We start from the raw sequence: 15,980 nt of genomic DNA, 5'->3' as shown, positions 1-15,980 counted from the left end.
ACACAACAGATGTTAAGTGCTAACACAGACATCCTTGCACTGATGAGCATAAGAAGTGTGATATTAAAATAACAAAAAGTGCTGTCTTTATCAAAACCATTGGAGACAAACTTTAATCCCTTGATGAATTATCATTTAGTGGTTTCATCCTGAAATCTCTTTTAAATTTATTTGTTCATGACCAGCTTCCTTAACAGTAGTCATTGGCACGTTGTCATTGATGTTTATCACACTATACTCTTAAAGTGCTACTATTCCACTTTGACTCCTCTAGCTGCCTCCTGTTGCATTCTGGGATTGGCAGTTTTAAGGAGGGGTATTTAGAATTCTCAGGCAGAGAAGTTCTCTGCCTGAGAATTCTAAATACCCCTCCTTAAAACTGAAAATCCCAGAATGCAACAGGAGGCAGCTAGAGGAGTCAAAGTGGAATAGTAGCACTTTAAGAGTATAGTGTGATAAACATCATAGAGACTGAAATGTCTTCCCATTACAAACTAAAGAAGCAAAAACTGGGAGGCATCCAAAATGGAATTCAGAGAAGAAAGAAGAGATACCTCTCAAGATGCTCAAAATATGGTAGTTTTGTTAATAGAAAGGCATGACACATTTCACCCATGTGAGACTTTCAAACCCCATTTACTGAACAAGGGAATATGTTCTGAGTTCCAATTCAGAAATTTTTGACATTTGATTCTAATAGATCACTGAAGAAGGCCTTAAGGGTACACACAGGCTGAAATTTGTTGGTCATTTCTACTAAAAAAGAAACCAAGTTTTGAGTATCTTGAGATGTATCTCTTGTTTCTTCTATGGATCCTGTTAGCAGAGCTTTTTTGGGTGAGCAAATGTGAAGAACTGCATCCCTTCCTTTTACGCAATTCAATTAAATCTGATGTAGTGCCAGATTCAGTGCAAAATTTACAATAGGGCTCTAATGAAGCAGCAAAGGAAGGTCTTCTATGACAGTGCTGTCTTTTAGCAGCACTTTTAGATGGTACATTAAAAATTTGAAGCAGAAAAGAAGAAGTCTGTTCCAGTGTTGGATAGGTGTCTTGAAATATATTCAAGGTTTGGCTTGACCAAGCTAAACCAGGGAAGTATTTCTGGGAAACCACACTGCCTGGTACTTGCATTAATAGCTTTATTATTATTTATTATTATTAACCTTTATTTATGAAGCGCTGTAAATTTACACAGCGCTGTACATACAGTCTTTTTAATTAGACGGTTCCCTGCCCTCGGGCTTAAATTCTAAAAAGATTGTAGTAATGCATCCCAGATTGAACCATCCAGGCCAGTCAATGATTCATGTTTGCAATGGGATTGGATGTACTGATAGTACTGCAAATGACCTCCCATCATCATCTGTAGAAAAACAAAGAGCTCTTGATCCTTACCTGTCCAGCAGGTTATTTACCCTGGGACTGTTTCATTGTCTGCTGTCTGACTTCTCACTGCACTCTTCTCATTTTTGTATCTTCCCTGTACCCATATCCACTGCTGCCTCCTCCCATCTTTGTTTCTCTCCTCTTCCTCCTTTATAATCCATCAGCCTGAAAAGACTCCCTCTAGCAGCGTGCAGTCTATGGATCAGTTTCCCGTCGATAATCCTAACAATAGTGCATTCGAGGTGGACTGGCCTGACCAGCCCACTGTGACTGAGATTGGCCAAGTAAGTGAAAGTGCTTAAAAACATAACCTGTCTGAAATTGTCCTGTCCTAGCTGCTGTGTGCTAGCACAGGGCGTTACCCACTTGCTGGTCTGTGGAAAGTGCAAGATTGATAGTAGCTTAGGCAAATATGTATTTTCTGTCCTGCTGTACCTGGTAAGCTTTCATTTTCAGCAGAACTAAGAATTTATTTGTTCCCTGGGCACATACCATGTAAAATTTATTGAAGTGGGTGAAGGGGACTGGCTTGATGCTATGATAAAGTCATCATGAAAAGAGCTCATATGAAATAAGGGCTGTTTTGCATTCTATTACATGTAGGAGAGATCAGAAGAATGTGGGTAGCATCTTGGGTTTATCCAGGCACCATTCATCTTGTGTTCCTTGGTTTCTCAGTTCTCACAGTGTATACTGATGCGACTGTGTACAATGTAAAATGTAAAAGCAGGGGGGTGGGATCCAACTGCTGATTGTATGCTGTATATGGAAGAGATTTAGAATTGTGTTTTATGAGTCTGAAGACCACTGAAGAATATTGTCAAATTCTGGGAACAAGTGCATGTATACTTCTCACAAACACTTCTCATGCCAGTAGAAACTGGGGCTAGAACCAGGAATCTTCTGTTCTGCTGCTGGTTGGTAACTGTGTAAAGCAGGATGTTGGATGAGAAGGTCCTTGGTTCTGCTCCTTCAGGGCTCTTGTTATGAACATTGAGCTCCAGAGCATATATCGAAGTTAACAGTTTGATATTTTGAAATGCCTCCTATTTGTTTCCTCTTGCAGCAGGATAACTGTCCTGTATCATGTACCATTCAGATATGCTTAAATTATCATTATAGCCAACACTTCAAACTTGCCAAAGCAGAAATTCATGGTGGTAAGTGGCATGTTCTTAAAGCCACTAAAACAGATACAAAGAAAGATAATCAGCATACTGGGGAGATAGACCTGGCAGCTTCCTATGATGTCATTAAAGAAGTCTGATAGAAGCAACTGGTAATTTCTACATTGGCAGAATGTTGAAACTGCTCTGGGTTTTACCTTGTGCCTTAAAGATACTGTCCAAGGTGCTGAATCTACTTTGGGAATAGAGTTTAGCACCTTCAAAGTGCTATTGAAATCCAGATTAACACCCAGAATGGATTTCTCTTGCCCCACTGACACAGAGAACACCATTCACACTGAGTCTGGTAGTAAATTCTGTTAGCTGTGAGCACCTGTTCAACTTTCCTTCACAGTTCACTCAGTGGTCTCCAGAGAGAATGACAAGATCACGGAAATATCAGTTTCGCTAATGGTTTCATGTTGCTGCTGCTGCTGCTATTGTTGTTAATTGCCTTTGAGTTGACCTCAACCTATGTGATCCTATGAATCACACATCTTGAAGACCCCCTATTCTCAACCTCTCTGCTCAGGTCCTCCAGGTTCAAGCCTGTGATTTTTTTCCTATAGGTGATTATTGTAAGTGCCAAATTAAGCTTTTAAAAGTGCCAGTTTTTTAAGTGAAGGTAATTACCATGGCACATAGTTATGGTACACAATATAGAAAAGGAGGAAGAATTAGGTTAAGGAGCTGAACTTTTTAGTTGGGACCAGAACAAGACACATCAGCCATGGATGTAAATTAAAATGAATTTTTAAAGGCCTTTCCTGAGTGTGATCAGATTTTAAATGGCATACCTTGAGGTATAGTTCTCAAAGCATTATGCAATTTTTGAGGAAAAATTGTAATGGTTGTGTTTCAGTTGTAGTTAAGGTAAAATACCTCTGAAGAGACAGACCCATAGACATGAGTTTTATCTATTCTGTGTCTATGCATCTAGTTAATTTTTATCCCACCATTATACAGAACTCCAGTTTTAAACTGGGATAGCTTAAGTCTAATAAAAATAGACATCACAATTAAGGGAAATGTAAGTGAGGTGTAATTCTTGTAAATACATTATTGAATAGCCAAAACACTTCTGGTTAATTTTTATAAACTACTATTAAACTATAGAGATTTAAATATGCTCAGTTATAATAAATTCTGAGCATCAGAAAGAATCGGGAATCTTGGAACATGAAAAGGGAAGGCCAGAAGAAGGTTGGGATGACAGAATCTCTGGGTCTTATCTGTGGGCCTGTTCATAGCTGAGACACAAAAGATAGGAAGATTAAAAGATGATTTGTAAGTCTGACTTCCTTCAGAGAAAATCTTTTTTTAAAAAAAAAAATCTGGTATGTGAACACTGAAAACTGAATTTCACGAATAAACCCCAATGGTGAAAGTGCGGCCAAACGATATTAAGCAGAATGTTCCCCTGAACCTGCTTACAGGGGTTTCATCATAAGGCTGTACTAGTTTCAGTTTTTCATTAACTCAGTCTGACAGTTTCCCATAATCTCCCAGTGCTGAAAGTTATATAAAACCAGGTACTTATTAAACTCAGCACAGATCAGCCATCGTACTTGATCGCCACTTCAGCAACTTGGGATAAGAACAATCAAATGCAGTTTTCCAATCTGTTCTGAGGTCAGTGCATGCTGCTGACATTAGTGATCATTGGTCAGGTTTTACAATGTTGATGCAGCCAAGGGCTGAGAGAAATCACCCTAGGGTTCAGCTATTCAAAACCTGCAGCTACTCTGGGCTGTGGGCATGAAGGAGATTGATAGATGGAATGAGAGTCACAAGAATGCATTTGCTGTTTTTGTAAGACATCTGGAAATTTCTGCCTGCTTTCTCCACATAACAGGCATTATATATGACAATAAGAATGCAGTCTGATGCATATTGTAACCTGAACACAGTGAGACAGATCTCTGAAGAAGCACACATGAAATTGGGTTTTGAATCTTCTGTGCTGTTTGCATCTTGTTACCAAATTGACTAGAATGGTTGTTCATAATCTTGGCCCCCGGATGTTGTTGGATCTCTACTTCCAGATGCCATTGGCCATATGGCCAATAGTCAGGGAAGCTGTAGGACAAGCGTATCTAGGGTCCCAGGGTTGGGAATCACTGGGGTAGGCCATTATAAAAGGAGAAATATGGTTCATTCCGTAGTTCAGTTGTCATATGAGGTACTTTTTAACCTCTTCCAGGACAGTACCAGGTTTGTCTTAGTGCAGGAGTTGGGAGGCTATGACCTCTAGATACTGAGGTCTTGATAATTGTTCATGCTGGCTAGAGCTGATGGGAGTTGGAGTTCAATAATATCTGAAGGGCCACAGTTTCCCTATTTGTGCCTTGAAGCACCACTTGCTAATTGTGCTTCTGCCTCCCTTTTCAATAGGATCCATTATCATATTATCAATCTTTCTTGTCTAGAACTGTAATAAAATGCTGCTAAAATTGCAAATACAATGAAGCAAAGGTGGTGAACCCAGGGGACTGAGTCTGATCCTCATGGAGTCCCTATTTGGCTCTCTGTCCATGTCCCCACCATCATGACAGCATCAAGTGATTGTTTCCTAGTTGTTTCATTCCACCCCCCCCCCTCCTAATTCATAAAATATTACAATACATTTCCCAGTTGCTGTCAGTAGAAACTTTAAGCTAAAAATACAATCACCCCTCCTAACTCACAGATCTGAGATCTGGGACCTTGAATATGAAGGGCGACCTCTGCTATTTTCAATAGCGCACGTGCCCAGGCCTCATGCACGGGGGAGGGGGGGCCCGAATGGATCCCCTGTGAAAATGGAGGGCCAAATGTATACTGGATTTTTGGTCTCACTCTTTTGATGTTGTTTCTGCCCACTGGAATACGTTCCACCAAGAACTGTATTGAAACTGGATTTGGCCATTGGGGTGAAAATAGTTCTTCAGCCTTGGTATAATCCCTAGTTGACTGTGAAGAAACACCAGACTGAATGGATTCTTGCTAGCTTTTCCCCTAGTGGCCAAGTGGTGGCAGCCTTCAACAGCATACATATTATTTCCAGTGGGTGAGGGAGCCAATTCATAATTTTCACCATCTGCCATTAATTCTGCTCATGCTTTTGTAGTATAATTGATCAGCAGGGTTTACTCCATTTTGATATCTGGCTACCTCCTTTTTTGTTGTTTTGTTAGAACTGTGAACTCCAGGTTTATGCATCAGTTGGTTATCCTTTGCCTTAAAGACAGGTTCTGTTTATTGTAAGGACATTTATGCACAATAACAAAGTTCATTGTATCTTTATTTCATTTCTCTGTCTTCTCAGCAGGAGTTTGTCTGTCAGCCCTATTTCAATATTTTATTCAAGTCAAAATGGAATTTTTAACACATTATTTGTCTACAAGCAGATATTATGCAAAATGAACAGACCCTGTAAAAGTGTAACAACTTTTGGGCATTCTCCTGCCCCATGTTTGAAGGACAGGGCCAGCAGTGGAAAGGGACAAAATGAAAAACAAAAACAACCAAGTATATTTTCAGATGTGAGATTTTCAAATAGTTCTTTTCTCCCCAGTGTCTTAGTAATGCAAATATATATATTATAAAACTTCACTAGTTGGAACTGTTTGCATTATAACAACCTTGCCTCTCCTTTCACTTCCATATGTACTCAGGTCCAAACAAATAGTGCAGGAGAAGACTCGTGCAGAAAAGCCTCAGCTTCTCTAAACCTCATGTATAAAAATACTTCAGAGGCAGATGGGCTTAACCTACACAAGACAGTCATGAATGCCTAACACAGGGGTACTGTGATGAGCCTTTGGATGTATCCACATTGTAGAAATAATGCAGTTGACACCACTTTACTATGGCTCCATCCTACAGAATCCTCGGATCTGTAGTTTTTGAGGCACCAGCACTCTTTGGCAGCGAAGCCTAAAGACCCTGTAAAACTACTAATTCCAGGATTCCATAGGCTGGAGCTACAGCATTTAAAAATTGTCCAACTGCATTATTTCTACAGTGGGCAGCAACTCACAGTTCAGATGAGTTGTAAAAATGCAGTCATTCTCAACAGATGCTCTCCCAGGTATGTTGGGGGATTCAAGGAGTTTAACTGGCTTTTGTGTTGCAGTCCACAGAAGCCACTCCTGCTGGTGCTGAGGCAGCTGGCAAAGAAGCAGCAGCTGGAGCTGAAGCAACTAAAACCGAAACTGACTCAGGATCTGCCTCAGTAAGACCGCAGGCAAGGGAGAGGGGTTGGGGTTTCAATCTCTTCTCATGCTGGCCTAGACTGGCATCCTAGCTCAATTGCTCTTTACTCTTGTCACACAGTCAGATGTGAGCTGGGTGGAGTTGGAGTATCCTAGCTTTAGCTGTTCATGTCATGCTACATGAAGAGTATCCCTGGTAGAGGGACTTGGCTTGCTTGCTTGGGATTATGGAACAAGGTTCATTGATTATCCATATATGGCCTTCCACAAGGAAGGAAACCTTTGTCTTGACACAAACAGCCAAGCACACAGCAGTAGCAGTGCAGTCAGAGTGAATTTGGAAGGATGGTATCTCCACTGATCTCTTCAGTTCCCATTTATCACCCTAGCTCTTTTACAGTATGTGTGGCCCAGCAGTCTATGTCTGCTGTGACAGATCCCTCCAGGCAAGTTATGAAGGCTGTGGTTTTGAAACAGTACTGAACACACAACGTAAGCTGAAAGATCTGGCCAGAGACAAGTCATTTGTTGCCCTTGCAAGTTTGAAGGGAGTTTTTAGCTTATGTGAAGGAGAATGCCAAGAATGCAGAGGTTAGCAGCATCCAAGAGGAACATGACAACCAATTATAGTTGAAGGAGGGGAGACTTCTATCTGTTTTTAACCTATCCCTCTTTACACCCTTGTGGCAGAGCCTCTTGTTTTTCCCCATTAATCTTTATACACCCTGATATCCTACTAATATTTACCACCTTATGTGCTTTCCTTCTTCTTCTTTTTTTTTTAAAATCCATTCTTGTAATCATTTCCCTTACATCAGTGGTTATTCTTGGCCATAAGTCATAACCTCAATGGCATGGAGGAAAAAGAAGTCAAAGCCCTGGCACCTGAATTTTTAAAATTAAGGATGTTTGGCTAGTATGCCTGGGGTGAATGAATGCAGCTGTATAGTGGGCCTCTCAATTTATTTTCTCAAGCAAGACCTCAAACAAGACCCTTTATTTAAAAAAATGCAGCCCTGCTTTTTGGCCTCCTTTCTCTTCTTTCCTTAGAGCTCTCTGCCTGCTGTAGTTGTGGAGACTTTCCCAGCCACCATCAATGGAACTGTGGAGAGTGGAGCTCCCTCCGAGAGAGCTGACATGCCACCAGGTTTCCTTTTTAAGGTAAGTGTGTTTGGTCAGGACTCTTCTGAATACATTCATCCTAGCCAGGGACCCAAGGATGCATTGCATTAAAAATCAAGAATTTTATCCCAGTAAAACTGAAGGCATTGAGTTACAGAATTGGAAGAGACTACAAGGGCCACCCAGTCAAATCTCTTGCCATGCAAGAATACACAATCAAAGGACCCCCAACAGATGGCCATCCAGCCCCTTTTTTAAAATCTTCAAAGAAGGAAACTCTGCCACACTCCAAGGCAGCCTATGCCACTGTCAAATAGTTCTTACTGTCTGGAGGTTCTTCAAATGTTGAGATGGAATCTCTTTTCCAGTAGTTTCAACCCATTGCTCTCGGTCCTGTTCTCTGGAGCTGCAGAAAACAAACTTGCTCCATCTTTAGTATGACATCCTTTCAAATATTTAAACAGGGCTATCATATTACCTCTTAATCGTCTCTTTTCCAGGCTAAATATACCCAGCTCCCCAATTCTCTCCTCATAGGTCATAGTTTCCAGACCTTTTACCAATTGAGTTGCTCTCCTCTGTACATGCTCCACCTTGTCAACACCCTTTTAAAATTGTGGTGCCCAGAAATGGACACAGTATTCCAGGTGAGGCCTGTCAAAAGCACAACAGAGTTGCGCTGTAACTTCCCACAATCTAGCCACTATAATTCTCTTAATGCAGCCTAGAATTTTATTGTCTTTTTTAGCTGCTGCATCACATTGTTGACTCATGTCTAACTTGTGGTCTACTAGGAGTCTAGATCCTTATCACAGCCCTGGTGGCGCAGTGGTTAAATGCCTGTACTGCAGCCATTCACTCAAAACCACAAGGTTGCGAGTTCAAGACCAGCAAAAGGGCCCAAGCTCGACTCAGGCTTGCATCCTTCCCAGGTCGCTAAAATGAGTACCCAGACTGTTGGGGGCAAATTAGCTTACTTGCTGTTCATATTATTGGCAGTGGCTCTCAAATTACATTTGCCAACTCTTTTAATACCCTTGGATATAGTTCATCTGGCAATGATGCCTTGAATTTATTGTGATTGACCAGGTATTCCTGTACTACCGGTACCTCTCTACTTATTCTGTGCTACATTTCCCCTACTGCATTGTCTTATTCATTGTTCTCAGCCTGAGCACCATTTTCCTTTTGTGAGAAGACTGAGGCAACGTGTTGAGTAGTTCTGCCCTTTCTCTGTCCTCTGTTAGCATTTTGCCATCTTCATGCAATAGCCCTAATATTTCTTTCCTCTTCCTTTTGCTATGGACATAACCAAGAAAGCCCTTTCTGTTGTTCTTAATCTCTCTAGCAAGCCTGCCCTTTAACTTTTCTGACTTTCCCCCAACACTTGCTAGCTATTTGTTTGAATTCCTCTTTGATAATCTCCTGCCCTTTTCCATGTTTTATACATTTTCCTTTTAAAATTAGCTCAGTTGAAAGTTCTTTAGTCATCCATCCTGGATTCTTGAGACACCACCCATTTTCCTCCTTATTAGAACTGTTTGAAGTTATGCCTTCAGTATCTCCCTTTCAAGGAACTCCCATTCTTTCTGAACTCCTTTCTTTTTTTTTAGTGTTCCTGGCCATGGGACTGCACCCGGTATTTCCCTAAGTTTATTGAAATCAACTTTCCTAAAGTCTAGAATGTGTGTCTAACCAAGCTTGGCTTTCCCTTTCCACTATATAACAAACTCCAGGAGAACATGATCACTTCCTCCTAAGGATCCCACTACCTCCACCCCTTTAACCATATCATCCCTGTTGGTTAGGTTAGATCTGAAACAGCTGAACCCCTTGTTTTCAGCACAAAAAATGTTTTCTGTACAGAAAAGGCTGTTTTCTATGCACATTACAGTGCACTTGCATATGCTGGAAGCGGTGCCGCGCCCTGGAAAGAGTAATGGGGTGTGCGCCATTGGCGTGCATGTGCCGCTGTGAGCACAAGCTCCATTGGCTTTAATGGGGGCTCGAGCATATGCTGAATTTCCCTTACACGGGGGGGTCCATAATGGAAGGAACCACTGTATTTATATGCAATTTTTCTGCAAAATAGGTGCCAAATTACAGAATATTCTTCAACACTTCAGTCTTCTTGGGCATTCCATTTCAGACTTCAGAACACCAGTCCTTGAACAAAAGAACTACAAAGGAAGATTGGAAAGAGAAATAGCAGAATAGGAATGTATCTATGGACTATAGTCCATGAGCAGTGGCTTAAACACAGATAATAGTTTTCTGGCACACTACACACATTTCAAGACTATCTAACCCACATTCTCATGACCCCCATCATCTTGACCAGTTAATCACATCTCTCTGTTTCTCACACTCCATTCCAACAATCATTCTTATGGTTATCTGCTCTCCTTGGCTTTAGGAAGCATCCTTCCTGCTGCCTAGTCCCCCAATGACCATCATTAAAACTGAACTTGCCACCTCATCACCATACCCATAACATTTTGAATTTCAATTGACATTCTCACACACAACCAGTTTATATAGGTCTGTCTCTTGACTCTCCACTCCATTCTATGCATCTGAGGAAATAGGCTCAAGTGTACAAAAGCTCAAGCTACAAGCTTCTTTCTTTCAGTTAGTTTCAAAGGTGTGAGAAGATCCCTTTGCATACTGATTTTCCAGAATTCAACAGAATATTCTGTGCAGGAGACAGGGTTTTCTGTGCAAAAAAATAATATATCTGGGTAGAAATATTAGAAATATGATTTTCTACACAGAAAATGCTATTTCTCTAAGTGGAAAAAGGCTTTTTTATGCAGAAAACAACCATATAAGAATTTTGTGCAGACTAAAACCTGACCAGTGAAGATTCCTGTCACTCCAGGACTTTTCTCATCAGGGGTCTGTGACATCAGAAAAATGTGTTTTTGTGTGTGTGTGTGTGTGTTTATTTACTATTTTTCAAATATTTTAAAATATTCTGCCCATTCCTTACAACAAGATTGCTCTTTGGAGTGCTGGATGTGTTGCTATTCTTTCCCCATATTACAGATGGCCAATCTTCTTTTTGATGCTGTACTGGATTGTAAATGGGAGAAAGAAAAAATAACTCATAAAAGGGCATGTTTGAAGCCATGCATGTGGGGTCATGAGATTCGTCTGAAAGCAGATTTGTGTACTTGAGACCAGGTTTTGCATTATAAAGGGAAATATAGATAATCCTGAAAGAAAATATGCAAACCCTACTCTCTGGGCCTGTCTTCCCCAATTTTATCCATTCCCAATCTTGTCTTCAAAATACCAGCTAAATATTTCAGCACAATAGATATGAGATTAGATTCCCTTGTAAGTCATTCACTGCTTCAGATGCATGTTTTTCTAATAAACATGTTCAACTAACCAGCAAAATAATCATTTGAGTCTCTGCTTATTGCTTAATTTTATTGATAATCATCCTTTAAAATTAATTAATTAAATTTATATCCTGACTTTCTCCCAAAAGGGATTCAATACAGCTTACAGAGATTTATACAGTACAGTGTGCCAGCATTATACATGGGCGCCTCTTACATGGCTTCCAGCATATGCTAGAAGTCCGCGCCGGAAGAAGCCTTAATACGCCAGCAAGTAGTAATGGGGTGTGTGCCTGTGGCACGCGCCCTGCTGGGGCTCGAGCATACGCATTTTTCTCTTGCGTGGGGGGGGGGGGTCTGGAATGGATCCCCTGCATAAGGGAAGGATGCACTGTACAAATAAAACACTAATATACAAAAGTTAAAAAGGAATGAAATACTACTGTTATTAAAAGCATGCTAGAAAACAGTTAAAGTACTTTATAGGATATAGGATGGGCGACACCTGGCTGAACGATACTATGTGTGAAAGGGATCTGGGAGTCCAAGTAGACCACAAGTTGAACATGAGTCAACAGTGCGATGTAGCTAAAAATGCCAATGCAATTTTAGGCTGCATCAATAAAAGTACAGTGTCTAGATCAAGAGAAGTAATAGTGCCACTATATTCTGGTTTGGTCAGGCCCCACCTGGAATATTGTGTCCAGTTCTGGGCACCACAATTTAAAAAGGACATTGAGAAACTGGAGCGTGTCCAAAGGAGAGCGACTAAAATGGTGAAGGGTCTGGAAACCATGCCCTATGAGGAATGACTTAGGGAACTGGGGATGTTCAGCCTGGAGAAGAGAAGGTTAAGAGGTGATATGATAGCCCTGTTTAAATATTTGAAAGGATGTCATATTGAGGAGGGAGCAAGCTTGTTTTCTGCTGCTCCAGAGACTAGGACTCGGAGCAATGGATGCAAGCTACAGGAAAAGGGATTCCACCTCAACATTAGGAAGAACTTCCTGACAGTAAGGGCTGTTTGACAATGGAACACACTCCCTCAGAGTATAGTGGAGCCTCCTTCCTTGGAGGTCTTGAAACAGAGGCTGGATGGCCATCTGTTGGGGATGCTTTGATTTGGATTTCCTGCATGGTAGGGGGTTGGACTGGATGGCGTTTGTGGTCTCTTCCAACTCAATTATGCTATGATTCTATAGAGACTACAGTTCCATCAAATTCACAATTCAAAAACCTGCCTAAATAAAAATGTTTTCACCTGTTGGTGGAAAGAAAGCAAGGAATGAGTCAACTGGGAGCAGATACAGAGAAGGCTGTCTCCTGAGTCCTCACCAACTGGGCCTGCAAAGGTCCTACCACAAACTTTCCCAGTTCAAATGCTTTACAGGACAAGGAGAAGTGGAATAGTCTCCTGATAACAATTTACACATTTGTTTGCTGCATCAGTGAGGCAGAGCTCTGTTAAAGTGAAACAGCCCTTGTTTGTGATATGTGGCAATATCTCCAACGAGTTTCCTACTCTTCACTGGAGTTGTTATCCCTTTGCAGGTACAAGCTATGCATGACTATGCTGCTACTGACAGCGACGAGCTGCAGCTGAAGGCTGGGGATGTTGTTCTGGTGATTCCATTTGACAACCCCGAGGAGCAGGTATGGAGATCACATCGGTCTCTTGCTTGTTTTTTAACCTGTGTGGTATAGTAATAGAGAACACATACAGTTATCCTCCATTGAGGCACAGAAACAAGAGAGTTTCTAGGCAATCCAATTCAAAGAAGATTCAACAGATTGTTATTTAGAAGATTAGGATTTTACTGCAAACCATACTCATTGTCAGGTTACTGTATTCTTCTTGGACCTGGACCAAGAAAACTTGGGTTCTGATGTCCATTTTGCTTTGCCATTTCTGTGATAAAGCTTCAGTTTAACCTAACAATGGGTATGATGATACATAGAAAAAAGCCCTAGCCTTCCAAATAACAATCTGTTTGGTCCTTGGCTCAATGGGGAGATAATTAAGTGTGCAGAGGAGATGAGTGTGATCAATTTTCCTTAGGCACAAGATAAATTAAAATAAGCCACATGATAAACTGAAAGCATTAGTTTCACTCCAGCAAATGCAATAGAAGGAAAGCGCAAGGAAAAACCTTTGGTTCTAGTTAGAATTTTGGAGCATGGCATACACATTTGCTGTCATACCTGAGGTTCACATCATGAACTATGCAAACAATTGTTATTTATGAGGCCATTTGAGGCCTAAAAAGCCTCTGAATCTTCTCACTATCCATGTTGACTTGATTTTCTTCATACATAAGAGGAAACAGAGATGAGGCTCTGTGGCTATTATATTTATGTATCAAAGCCTTAGTGATGTAACAGCCGCTTTACATGCCAGGAATAGTTTTCTGTTGACATAAATAAGCTCTCCAGTAGATGGTGCTCTGTTCAAAGAGACAGAGGAAGTATATTCGTTGCTTTTTTAAAAACAACACAAAGGCAAACCATCATAAAATGAAAAAAATATGGAATTTTGAATATTTTTTTAACCAGTGTTACTCTTAAATGGCCTTTAATTTAGACTGTATTTCTATTTTAAACAAAATCCATATCTTCCCACATAATACTACATTATAAGTGTAGCTGGGTAAGTTGTTCTCCAAGGACTGCCTTCCTCCTCTTGTCTATTGCAGTCCACGCTCAAAAGCAGTTAGAATGACTCTTGGGTCTAAATAGACCTTACAACACCTCTGGATGATGTGCTTGTAGGCTGGGGGGTTGGAACCAATCACAATAGTGGTATTGTTACAACAAATATTAGGCAGTGCTCCAAGCTCTGGAATAGTTTGGTAACACTGAAGATCTTTACAAATAATGAATAGTGATAGATCTCTTCTGAACAGCTTGGGTGGAGCTTCCATGTATGCTTTGTATATAAGACGGACTTTCTGTTAAAAAAATGTCTCGTCCATTCAGCATTTTTCATTCTCCTCTGTGGCATCATCCATAAGTACCATCAGATTACCCTCAACATATCTGTTTGTCACATCTCTTCCCTTTTTTCAAAGCACAGCTTACTAGTATCCAGACTTGGGATTCAAACATCCACTAGTCTGCTGAAAAGAAAGAGAAGTTTTATTTTTGTTCTCTTGCAGGAATGCAGTCAAGAACCTAGGCACAATATAATTTTGCTTTCAATCAAGGTGAAACACTTTGTTCTGATCTATGGGTGTACAGATCTATATTAGTATGTTCATATTGCACACAGAATAGAAGATGGTCAGGTTACAATCCACAAGTACATTTAGCAAAAGTATTTGGACTGAAGAGACTTATGGGCATTGGATTACAATACCAAAATCCTAAACACATGCTTCCAGATAATTTCATCTTCAGATAGCTGGTCAAATGGCTAGCAAGACTGGCTAAAATAACATAAAACTGGAGAGCAGGAAACATAATTTACCCAAGATAACTAAAAAGTGGCAGAACCCCTTAAGAATAAGTAAGTTTATTATGATATTACCTTTCATTGAATACATGGAGTGCTGTTTTTAACTGACTAGTGAAGAACACAGGAGTGTGTGAGTGTGTTTTGGGGGACATCCATAGTTGTTAATTGGGAGTGTTAAAATGTACAATCTCTAATTTATAGCATAGCTATATGCAAGAGAAGTACAGTCATCATTCAAAACTGTGGAAATAGAACAGAATCCAAAATACTCTTTCTCTTCTTCCATCTTTCACTTTGGCAGGATGAAGGCTGGCTGATGGGTGTGAAAGAAACTGACTGGCTTCAGCACAAAGAGCTTGACCAGTGTCGAGGAGTTTTCCCAGAGAATTTCACAGAGAGAGTGCAGTGAAATCCTGAGGCTCCTATCTGGCTTCTCTTCAGCAAGGAAGCATGATGTGTTTTCACCCCTCTCCCCTGGGGGGAAGTCTAAAAATAATAGAGAGAATTTTAAAGGAACAAAAGCCTAAAAGTTGGATTCGTCACAGAAAACAGTGTTTTAGAAGTACATTGAATTCAAAAGCGTTGTTATCAAATATATAGGCAATAAAGAAAGACAGGTTGAAAGCGGTCCTTTTTCCTTTTCCTTTGAAAAGTGCTGGTGTTCAGAAAGTTGGTCACCAAGCAGTAATTTTGTGTGAATTGGAATTAAGGTGTGTTCAGCAGTATAAATTGTGAAATACTAACTACTAATTGAAATTACACAATAAAGTTTACCTTGTGGGAAGGTGCAGTCAACCCGTCTTGTGGCTGATGTTGCTTATGTGGCATCCCTTGGATTTCAGACCCTGCAAATTATTCAAACCTGCTGCATAAACCCGATGCCTATCATGCTGTTGAAAAGAAATATTTAGTGTACAGTGTTCACACATTATGATTATGTATATGTGTGTGCGTGTGTGCGTGCGTGAGTGTGATGTTCTTCCTTTGGAAAAGTCTAATAAGAACTGTGATTTTATACATTGAACAGCAAACAAAGTCACCACTGAGTATATACTGTATCTAAAAGAAAAATGAGGAAGCTAGGCCTGATACGAAACTGCTTCAAAGACATGAATTAAACTATTACAATGGCACCTTTTTGCCCTGTAAAGAACACTGCAAAAATATAAACATAGCTTTATGTTTTTAAAATCAATAATCTATTGCTTATTTGTTAAACTGAACTTAGAATGAGCAGAAGCTATTTCTAAATCCAGCTGTATTTTACAAGAAGGGGTAGAAAGATAACAGCAACCAAATGAGGA

At 40.3% G+C, this 15,980-nt stretch overlaps 1 protein-coding gene across 16 annotated transcripts in view; it reads left to right on the top strand.

Annotated features, from left to right (window-relative positions):
• BIN1 (bridging integrator 1) overlaps positions 1–15,471 on the top strand; it is a 154,016-nt gene extending 138,545 nt beyond the window's left edge. For 8 of the 16 annotated variants that reach the window (XM_089520325.1, XM_089520322.1, XM_089520331.1 and 5 more), the window contains 5 exons: positions 1,553–1,672; positions 6,672–6,782; positions 7,801–7,911; positions 12,774–12,875; positions 14,978–15,471. In XM_089520325.1, coding sequence (XP_089376451.1) covers positions 1,553–1,672; positions 6,672–6,782; positions 7,801–7,911; positions 12,774–12,875; positions 14,978–15,085 — 552 coding nt within the window. In that variant the 3' untranslated portion in view covers positions 15,086–15,471. The remainder of the gene's footprint in view (positions 1–1,552; positions 1,673–6,671; positions 6,783–7,800; positions 7,912–12,773; positions 12,876–14,977) is intronic. The other 8 variants (XM_089520330.1, XM_089520334.1, XM_089520337.1 and 5 more) reach the window with 4 other exon arrangements.
• Positions 15,472–15,980: the final 509 nt, after the last annotated feature.

Source organism: Sceloporus occidentalis, unplaced genomic scaffold, assembly GCF_023333645.1.
Source record: "Sceloporus occidentalis isolate IW3139 unplaced genomic scaffold, rSceOcc1.0.p SCAF_4, whole genome shotgun sequence".
NCBI classification, from domain to species: Eukaryota; Metazoa; Chordata; class Lepidosauria; order Squamata; family Phrynosomatidae; genus Sceloporus; species Sceloporus occidentalis.
Note: the sequence above shows the minus strand (reverse complement) of the source record. Positions and strands in the feature narration are given on the sequence as shown.